Source organism: Centroberyx gerrardi, chromosome 19, assembly GCF_048128805.1.
Source record: "Centroberyx gerrardi isolate f3 chromosome 19, fCenGer3.hap1.cur.20231027, whole genome shotgun sequence".
Classification (NCBI taxonomy): domain Eukaryota; kingdom Metazoa; phylum Chordata; class Actinopteri; order Beryciformes; family Berycidae; genus Centroberyx; species Centroberyx gerrardi.
In genome coordinates this window covers 8,351,011-8,362,180 of record NC_136015.1, presented here as the reverse complement: position 1 = coordinate 8,362,180, position 11,170 = coordinate 8,351,011, and the positions used below count along the sequence as shown (strand labels likewise).

General features: G+C 43.5%; 1 protein-coding gene across 1 annotated transcript; it reads right to left on the bottom strand.

Annotated features, from left to right (window-relative positions):
* Nucleotides 1-3,164: 3,164 nt before the first annotated feature.
* On the bottom strand, nucleotides 3,165-7,766 carry gja4 (gap junction protein alpha 4). Its single transcript, XM_071912616.2, has 2 exons — nucleotides 7,670-7,766; nucleotides 3,165-5,478 (listed from the first exon to the last, which is right to left on the bottom strand). Exon 2 carries the CDS (start codon nucleotides 5,467-5,469, stop codon nucleotides 4,315-4,317), a length of 1,155 nt encoding a protein of 384 aa, XP_071768717.2. The 5' UTR covers nucleotides 5,470-5,478; nucleotides 7,670-7,766; the 3' UTR covers nucleotides 3,165-4,314.
* Between the last annotated feature and the right edge of the window lie 3,404 nt (nucleotides 7,767-11,170).

Genomic DNA, 11,170 nt, shown 5'->3' with positions numbered 1-11,170 from the left:
CTCAGTTTACAGTTAAAACTGCCTGTCATCCCAGCTTCACCATCAATACATTTAGGGACACCGCAAACAAGCACGCACAAGATCATTCATCACACACACACACACACACACACACATCTCTGTCTACCATAAGTGGTACCAGCCCTCTTAATTGACTCCAGCCGCACAGCAGGCTCCTTACCCATTCCCCTCATCCTTCACAGGCCTTTGATGGGGTGGCCGTGACATTAGGTCAACAAAACCCGGGGGAGCCGAGCAAAACAATGCAACAATGCCCACTGCAGCCCCATTGTCAGGGTGAACAATCCCAAACGACCAGTCCCTGGGGAGAAACAATGCTGGAACAGGAAACAGATACGGATCCACTTCCTGTGCAGAGTCTAAATTTAGGAACTGGTCAGTGCATTTTTATTCTGTTTCATGGAATGGGGAAAAGCGTGCCCGAATTAGGGACTGGCTGCTTGGTCGTGAGTCGTGACATTGTTATGGATATAGAGAGAGTCGTGTGTCGGTACTGTATGCTAAAAGGGATAGCGGGAATTGTCTCTCTATCTCTCTCTCTCTCTCTCACACACACACACACACACACACACATGCGCACAAACACAGTCTTTCTAGATAACACAAACACTAAAAAGTCATTTTGGCATTTCTAATTACATCCAAATAAAGAGATGTTACATAACTTGCACGACCTCTCTCACATTCTAGCCTGCTATTTTCAGCCCTGCGGTCCCTTGTTTGTGTGTGTGTGTGTGTGTGTGTGTGTGTGTGTTTCTCTGCCTGTTCTGGGTGCTGCCTAGGGATACGCAGGGCTTTCAGCAGTACAGCTGGCAGGAAGCACGACAACACAGCAGCCCACTCTGGCCTGGCCTGGCTTGGCCTGGCGTTGCCCAGACTGGCACACAGCTGGACCTCATAAGGACCTCCAGAGCCTAGAGCCTGGCTCTGCTATAAAACATTCCCTAAAGGAGAGTTGTTTCTGGGCATGACAGCCTGCCTTTCCATCAAGACCTGCTGGAGTCTGGAGGCTACTTGACGCAGTCCGGCTTCTTGCTGGGCTTTGAACTGCTTTACAATGTAAGAGCTACAGTTGTATGTGTGTGTATGCGTGTAAGTGTTCTCATGCACCAAAGTGTATGTATGGTGCCTGTCTTTGTGTATGATCGGCTGCATGCGCCTGTGACTCTGCCTCACAAAGAGAGTGGGGAAATGCATCAGCAGTGAGTGCAACAATGTCAGGAAACAGTCAGAATGGCAGCTGATTCCCAAAGGTTGTGTGTGTAACTGTTTGGGACGTCCTATCTCACAGAAAGGGGTCTTCACAACCTATGACTCCCACTCATTATACGTGCACAAACAAACTAACATCTCCATTGTCTCAGTCAAGCTCTTATCTGAATATCCACCGACAGCACCGTGTGACTGATTTGATTATCCTAAGTATGGGAAATGGTCTAGACATGAATAAAAGGTAATCAAACCAATGAATGGGAGAACATTTTATTAATGTCCCATTGTCCAGACTGAGTCTCTCCTGGCACACAGAGTCAAAACATCACTTTCATCTTGACTGAAGGACTGCAATTTCTCTGCGAGGCGAGGCAGATATTGACTTTGGAGAATTGGCTGGTGGAGCGGCAGTTAGACTACCCTGTTGTTTTCACTGCAGAGTTGCGTGTTTGCCTTGCTGAACAGGGGTGAGAGTTCATTCTGTGGAAGTTAAAAGGGAAAGGACAGAGCTGGGCGTTGGGTTTCTCCGGCCCGATGGGCTACGAAGAGGATGGATGCAAGAGGGACCGCCGCTGTTCCGCTGCTGGCTTTGCTTGGCAGCGGAGGGCCGATATGGGTCGCCCCGTGCAATCTGTTCCATGACCCCCACGGCTTTGTGAAAACACACACGTGAACATGCACATGTACACATACGCCAACACACACACACACCTGGACTGAGATAACAGACGGCAGGGGAATGCCAGCCAAGTTCTCGTGAACAGGCATTGAACTGGGCTGCTTCAGCAGGCTCTGTTTGGATCATTCTCTCAACAATAGCTGCCAATTTAATCCTTCAAGCAGGGCGACACCGCGGTGAAAACTAGCCCATAACAAAACCACTTTCCACTTAGAGGATTGAAGAATAGTCTTCCTATTTTTGTATTAAATCATAAAATGTTTTGATTAAATCACTGCGAAAAACGTCAGCGATTCTTTTTCTGTCCTGATTTCCCAGTCGCTTGTTGCGGCTCTGCTACGGTCTCCCACAGTTCAAGCCGTTTGTTTTATGAGAACCTGTCCCACCTAAATTTCCCATCAGCCCCCTTTCCTGCCACAGATAACCGCTTATCGTCATGGAGACAGTTCTGTAAATTGCTGGAAATGACTGCCGTATTGCGGAGCACCGCGGCCAGAGCTCTCTGAAGACATATGGGCACACACACACACACACGCTCCCAGCCTGGGCGAGCACCTTTGTTGAAGGTGCCGAGTTCTGGATTTTATCAGTTGCACTCCACCGAAGCGGCGTTGACGGAGAGGACTCCCCAGGGGATCTGAAATACAGCCAGCATGAAGTGCTTTTCCACCTTGTATCAGCTTTTACTGGCATATAAATGATGCCTTTCTTCCCTGCACAGCCAGAGCTACACATTTGAAAACAGCCATTAAATCAAAGTTATTTCCCTCCATTTTTTTTTCCTGAGGAGGTTACGCTCACGATACGCCGGAAGGCTCATCTGCTTCTCCACACCTCTGTTTTTCTATTATTCCCAAAGGTATTTCTGCTGAATGATTCGGTGCCTCAGCATTGTGACAGTATTTGGATAGTGGGAAGCGTATGGTGAATACTGTATATAATATTCTCCCCACACACAATGAAATATTTGACCTATATTCAGTAAAGGAAGGCAATAAAACCATTAAGCACACAATATATCAACTTTCATGGAATGGAATCTATATAGTATATGCTTTCTGATGGTGTAAAACACAGAAACTACATTGAGCACTTTACAATTACATTGTCTACAGTATGTGGATGATACAGAATGTGTTCTCACACTATTTAGATAAGAAAAGGTTACTAGACTCAGATTGTGCTGATTATATTTGAGCATATATCACTAGTTCTTTGGAGTATGGAATAAAGAGACCTGACAGTGCCATCATTAAAATGTGGTAGATTGAACTTTATTGTCCACAAAATAATAAATATTAACACTGGTATTTCTTTTCAAATAGCTTATTATTATCTACATTAAATACTGTTTTCACATATTTGGTCATATCCTCTCATTGCATCTGCACTCGCTCCTCTCTGCCTCAGCTGTACCGCATTCAGTCCGTTCAATGTGCAATACAGCTTTTGATTTCTCTCCCAAGCTCAAGGGGCTGAAGAGACTTTCAAACTGCCTGTTTCTCTCTCTTCCTCCATTCACTTCTCCCTGCGTAGTCCCACCCCATCCCTCACAATCTTTCCAGTGGTCCTCTCTTTCCCCTCTGTCCATAGTTCATATTAAAATGTTTTGGTTACTGGCAAGCGTCAGTCCTTCACAATCCCAGAATTCCATGGTTTGGCTCCCCTCTCCTTACCCCTGCTTCCCTAGCCCCTAACCCCAACTTGTGTGACCAAGTCTCATTGGGTGATGGGTGAAAAAAAAAAAAACAGTGTGTGTACGTGTGTGTGCATGCATTCACGTCTACATGTACACAAGCATCATCCCCATGGGAGTTGAGCAGGATCCAGAGCCCAGTACATTCCACTGTCCTGTCAGCTGAGTGATGGGGAGAGAGGGGGGCTTCAAGGGGCTCCAGGGGTTACAGTGTAATCCTCAGGCAAACATGCTTAAATCCGGTTCCATCACATAACCCCCCTCCACACACACACACACACACACACACACACACACACACACACTCCCTCCCCAGGACCCCTCCGCACCGCACAGTATTTTTTCACACTGTCACATTCAGCACTAAAATCCATTAAATGCAACCTGAAGGAATCTTATAACTGTAATCTTCTCTCACAGTGGAGTCTCATTTTCTTTGCCGAGTCTCTGTTCTTCCCTTGGGGGGTTTTCTCGAAATGTTTCGATTTGAATAGGTCCATTTATCTGTTAAATCTCTGTTTGAATGTCTGCCTGCCTCTGAGGCATCCAGTTCACAGTGCAATAGTTGTTCTTCTTCATTTCTTCCCCATCTGAACTCTCATTGTGCACTCCTGATACTCAAGTGTCATATGTATTACAATATTTTCAAAATGGAGGACTCTGAAAGCAAACAAAGCTTTCAGAGCCATCAGCGTCGTCTCACCCATCATACATAATGCTTTTGCTTTGAGTGTCCCTTATGGGCGCCTTTACTGTGTTTCCCATTGTGGTGTGCATGTTTCTTATGGTGGGCCCTAGGGGAATGTGTGCTCCTCATACCCCCCATGCAGTTCAGATAACTGGGAAGCAGGTCATTCCCAGCCTCTCCAGGCCCCCAGCTCCCCTCCGTCCCCACATCCACGTAGCTCTCACAGGGCTTGGGGTAGCCTGTATCCTCGCCCGTGGGGAGGTGGATATGGCTCCCCCGTTGGTAAGATGGCGCCGTCTCCATTTGGAATCCTGGAGCCTCTGGCCGGGCCCGTACCCGCTCTGCCCGGGGGAAGTCGGACTGGTGCTGGGTACGGTAGCGTTTCTCCAGCCGGTGGGAGATGGCCAGCTGGAGGAGGTGCAGGAGCTCGATGAGGTTGAGGAGCAGGGAGACGGCAGCGATGGCCTGGGTGTAGAAGGTGAAGATGGTCTTCTCCGTGGGCCGCGAGACAAAGCAGTCCACCGTGTGAGGGCAGGGGTCTCCTACGCACTCAAACCTGGGCGCAATGAAGAAGCCGTCGTAGAGGAACCACAGCCCCGCGATGAAGCCGACTTCCAGGAGGACTTTAAACAGGATGCTGAAGGCATACGCACACAGCAGCCTGCCTTTCAGTTTAGGAGCCTCAGGAAGAACCTTCCCAGCTTTTCTACCTTTCCCCCCATCTCCCTTATCCTCTTCCACCTTCTCTTCCGTCTTCTCTTTCCTCACCTCATTATTGTCCCGATCGATCACGATGTCCCCTCTCTTACTTCCACCACCTTCCTCCGTCTGGCCCTCATCTTTTCCCTCTTTCGCCTTGTCCTTCCCAGCCCTTATGGCCACGTATCCAAAGTAGAAGATGGTCGGTGTGGAGACGAAGATGACTTGGAGGACAAAGTAGCGGAAGTGGGAGATGGGGAAGGCTTTGTCGTAGCAGACGGGTGTGCAGCCAGGCTGCTTCGTGTTGCAGACGAAGTCGGCTTGTTCGTCGTCCCAGGCGGACTCGGCGGCGGTGCCCAACACCAGCATGCGAAACAGGAAGAGAACGGTGAGCCAGACCCGGCCCACGCCCGTCGAGTACTCCTGGCCCTCCTCCAGCAGGTGCTCCAGGAAGGACCAGTCAGCTCTGGACATCCTCCGCACCTAAGAGGGACAAGTGGTAGATGAAGGGGAGGGTGGATGAGAGAAAGTTTTAGGAACAATGGGTAGCTGACACCCACACACAGTCATTTGTAAATCACTGCTAAAGAATGCCGTTTGGATCAGAGAGACATAAGAGGCCCTACAGTGTTTAAAGACTTTCATTTACACAGTAATTAGTATCAAACTCATGTAAGTTATGTGAGGGTAGGGTCTTTTAAGGGGGAAAAAAGCATAAATCAATGTTTTTCTGAAAGTGTAATTGATATTTGTTCACATTGGTGGTTGTTTGCCGTATGATGAACACCAATTTATATTTACCTCTACATTACTGAGCAGATTGGCTTGAAAGTAGCACTTAACAGCTAATCGGTGTATTTTTATTTCCTCTACAAGATCCCCCGAAGATTTTCATGTAATTTTTTCATGTAAACATGTAGCTAAGTCATGAGTATTTGATCATTTCTATAAGCAACAGATGACCTAAGTTTCTCCTAACCTTTTCAGTATAATGGTGTCTTTTTACTAGAGAACATGTGTATTTGGCTGAGCATACAACAACCCCCTATTAGTTCTTCCATGAGCTCACACCACTGTTAGGGTGGGCTCCAACTCCACATCATCAAAATCTGAAAAACAAGTCCCCCAATACACTAAAATGAACTAAAACAAACTAAGAACACATGGTTCCAAACATAAACTTTTAGCACCAATGGAAACAATGTACAGTTTCACTATTCATAGTAAACTCGGAGTGGGTGAGGCCAGGAGGCAGCTCTCAAACTTTTAGATTCTATATTATACTGTACGTTTCTTCATTTTTCTAGTCTGATTGAATTAATCGATCCATTAAAGCAGATTCAAATCATAGAAATTGATTGATTTCATTAAAATGATGTCATGAGGGATTGGGTGAGGGATTTTCCTTGGAAGTTTTGGATGATAAGTGACGCAGTGTCCCTTATCAGAAAGGAAATACATCTTGTACAGTCATGCACTCAGCCGTTCAAAGGCACCCAAAGGGGGTTCCTGAGGTCTCTACATGACATTTGCCATGTGGTCATGATGTACACACACACCCACACCCACACACACACACACACACACACACACACACACACACACACATCCATCTGGATAAACATCCTGTGTGGGGGTTAAGCACTGCTGTGACTTGTCTATTTGTTTAGGCAATTTATGTTTGTCTGTTATTTCTTCCCCCTTGAGAAAAAAATAATAATTCAGACACTCTACTTAACACTCACAATACAAACTCCCCTGACAGGATAAGACAAAGTAAAGTTTTAGAGATCCTATGCTGCTGAACCGGCACAGAGATAATAGTTTCATTGATCTAGGCTGGGTCCTTTATCAGAGTATTGTCTTATGTAATAATTTGAGGTGGATTAACACTATCAATATAAAAAATCAAAACAACACTAACAACCAATCCTGTACAATAAAAGAACCTTAGTAATCCTTTAATACATTTCACAAGGATAGGCTACTAGGTATATAAATATCACAGTGGAACTTTAAACCATCATGCAGCTACTATAGCTCAAAACATTATAGGCTTCCACACAAAATCCTATAGTAGACGATAACACGATAACATATCACGATAAAATCCATAGGAGATTTAAAAAAAAAAAAGCCATACATTTGAAAATATCACTGTTTACGGGCATACTAAGTCCCTATTAGAATAATATAGGAATATTTTAATGATACCATTAGTCCATGATGGGAGATTAAGAAAACATACCATACCATAAAGTACAATAAAGTCACTATAGACTCACTATAATTCCTATAGGAATATTATAGGAATATTATTGTACTACCACTGGAGATTAAAAAATATCATAAAGTACAATAAAGTCACTATAAACTCACTATTAAGTACTACAAACACACTATAAGCCCCTATAGGAATATTATTGTGATACCATAGCGGATACAAATACCGTAAAGTAGCCTACAATAAAGTCACTAAAAACCTTCTACAAACACACTGTAAATTCCTATAGGAATATTACTGTGATATGATAGCGGATAAAAAAAATACCACAAAGTACTGTAAAGTCCTTACAAACTCACTATTGAGTACTACAGACACACTGTAAATTCCTATAGGAATATAATAGGAATAATAGGGACAATCCTAATTCTAACTGGAAATGATTGTTACCTGTCTCTGTCGTGAAGTGGGGTTTGTCTCCTTGTAGACTTGGTCTCAGCTCTCTGGGCTCCTGTACTGCGGTCACCTCCGTACAGTGGCGGTCTGTTAGGAGCCAGTTGTGTTTGCCTTCTTTAAGAAGAAGCGCTGTAATCGGAAAAAGTGGGGAAAACTTTCCCATGCCTTTTATTACTGACCCTCCCTCAGGAACTTGGTCCAGGAAAAGGGATGGATGAACTCAAAATAGTTCTCCTTCATCGCGCTCCGATTTAGGATTTAACTTTGTTTAAAGACCACCAATTTGCGCCAATTGCAAGGAATTACATGCCTTAGGTTAAAAAGCGGCGGATCCAATCTTATTTAAAGTTAATGGAGAAATACACTTGGAAAGAAAACCATGCGTAATTGGACAGTCCATGCGTACACTTTAAAAAGTCTTAACACGTCATTTAATCTAAAGAGCCTTAGTGGAAAAAAACTGACTATGAAGTGGATAATTTCCCTTGTTTCCAATGCAGTTTCATGTGTTACAATATCTTAAAATAAGGCGAATCACTCCACTACTGTCAAGTTCATGTCACTTGATTGTACTGTAGAAAATGTTTATTTTAAAAGTTGATTTGTATAAGAATCGAGTGAAACAGAGTGAAATGGAATTTAACTTCACTGGCAGCGGCAGGTTTTTTCTCCAATTTTAAGAAAATTTAGACTTTAAGACTCAATACAAGATTAAATAACTTATTAGAATATACTTTTTTTTTTAATCTAATAGCCATGCGTCAGACCATTCTTCTATCTCTTTCTCTTTTTCAGTGCCCTCGGTGTCAGTGCATCGGGTTTTATTTTTGATTTCAAGTAGACTTCAGAAGGCAATAATAACTGATAGAACTCTCTGACCCTCCAGCAAACGATGTAATTTTCCATTGTGCCACGCAATGGCGCCAGTCACCTTATTTCCGAGAAGCGCATGACGGAGCGATTAGTGAGCCCCTATATAATTGTCTGGAATGTGAATCACATTGTTTGCGCTGCAATATCGATTTGTTGACCTACGTAGGTTTATACCACCTGCATGATTTCACCATAAGGTCAAACTGCTGCTGAGGGAACACATTTAATATGCCAAGACTAATGAGTTTCCAAAACCATCTTCGATTAAATGACTTACTGCAAATCCTAATTTGTATTTATAGCAAATAATGGAAGTATGACGTTAAAATGTCTTTAGGTCAAATTGAGAATGCTGTCAAATCATTTGCATTCCCATTATATTTGGCCAGGATTAAGTGTGTGTGTGTGTGTGTGTGTGTGTGTGTGTGTGGAGAGAGAGAGATTGTCTGCACATGCATGTTTTGTGTAATACTGACAGCACAAAGTAGGCGAGCAGTGTAAAAGCTTTAATAATGCAAAGAGTTATGCCTATTGGAATACTTTAAAATAACTTAATGGGTTGTGTTTCATGTTTTTCTTCTATATGCTACACTGAGCAGAAGGTACTCTGTTTCCTGATGCAAGCTGTGCAGCGAGACCTCGCCTTGTGCTCAGTGGAAAGTCTACAGCCTCTTCTAGGCTTTTGAATCAAGGCCCACTGGAAGACTAGACTTCTTTTTCAAAATCAATTTAGTAAGTCTCATCAACAGACTGCTGTATTTTGTCCTGCATACTGCTGTGTGTATTACATCTAGTAGCTTCCACATGTCACTGTTATTCATTTCTATTTACATATTGTGGCCGTTCAGTGCAATCGATCGTTAACGAACATTTTATCCAAATAAGTTGATTGCATGATGACCTGCATATACAGTACAGTTCAACACCATATCACACATCATAACATATTTGGTCTGCACCAATCCAACCACCAATAACCAACTCCAGTCATCACTTTCTGACACCCCACTGTCAAATTAAGGCCTTCGGCAATGAGTCATCTCTTCACAATCGTCCTCAATCAGTGCCGCACCATCAGACGTGTCAATATGTAGATTATAAGAAGAGTTAGGAGGCTTGCTCAATCTCCCTGGTTGCTGCGCAGACTGGAGCTTTATAAAAAGCCCAGTAAATTGACAGTGAATCATCCTGACAGATCTGCGTCTTTCTCTTTTCTTTGGTCATTACATCCGTAGATGAATGGCGGGGAAGGAAGTGGGGACAGCCAACAGAGAATAATGGAACTGTTTCCATTCAGGAGACGTGTTATGCCTTCCTGTATTCGGTGCGCTCTTCCCTGCGAGTGCAGTTATCAATGAAACTAATTGCCAGCCTCAACTTCAATCAATTCCCCAGCACTGCACACATACTAATATGCACTGTTGTATTTTAGAACTGATTCAGCCCTGTGTGTAAATCAGCAAACTCAATAACGCGCATTCGCATTGGGAATGGGGGACACCCATACAAAGTTGAGAACATTGTGAAACTAAGTGTGAACAAAAAATGACGAGTATGGGGATGAAAAGTTCTCAAAAAGGAAACAAAAGGGTTTTTTTCAGTTTCCGTCTGGTAAAACCTACAAGGCAAAAGCACAAGGACAAGCCTGGCTTCATAGGTTAGAATGAAAGAGGAACTGGAGCAACCGAATGGCTTGATCCATTTACCTGACAGTCTGGTTCCCTTTGGACGAGGGAAAGACTGGCAGCCAACAAATCAACGCTGTGTTTGTGGGTTTTTACATGATGAAGTAACAGAGGGAGCATTAAATCAACCTTATACCTCGCTTTACTAACTAGCTTCAGCACCCTCTTCCCAGCCTCTCTCTACACATACTGACAGAAGGCATTTCTACCTATAGTTGAAAATTCATTATTTAAAAATACAAGCATGACCATTACTCATGATATGAATCTGCAGTTTATCTGAATGTGATCTCAGCTCTCTGGCTCCCTTATTGATCAGCTGCCTTTATCTCTTCTGCGGAGAATACAGTAATAAAGCTTATAGTATATTACATACACACATGGGACCACTGCTATGTATGTGCTGTATTATAAAATGAATTGATCTGTTGTCTAATGATCATAAATTGATTTTGCTATATACTGTATATCCCCATACATCACTATATTGCAGCAGTCCATACAAACAAGCCAATGAAGATCTCTTGTTCTTGTGTTAACGTGACATCATGTGAATTTCATCTATAAGGCTAAAAATAGCATACTTATGTGGTTAGGTCATGTGATGTAATAAATTGTGTGTGTGTGTGTGTGTGTGTGTGTGTGTGTGTGTGTGTGTGTTTGCATGGGAGTGCACGTGTGTCACTGTACATACAACGCAGGAATTCCCCTCACATCCATCTGCAACAGTAAATTTCCACCACAGAAAGCGATGTGTGTGTATCAGTGCTGCTTGGTTAGTAAAGATGTCAAAGCTACATGAGCTATGGGTTCCACAGCCTTGCATGTTGTTTGATGAAATATGCATGATGCGCTGGCAGAGCTGTAGATCTACTGAAGTGATGGATATATACAGCATATAGTGTGTGTATTGCAAGCTTAGTGGGCCGACGGGAGA

Bases quoted from the DNA above. Each gene is read 5' to 3' on its own strand.
- gja4 (XM_071912616.2), bottom strand. From the start codon at position 5,469: ATGTCCAGAGCTGACTGGTCCTTCCTGGAGCACCTGCTGGAGGAGGGC.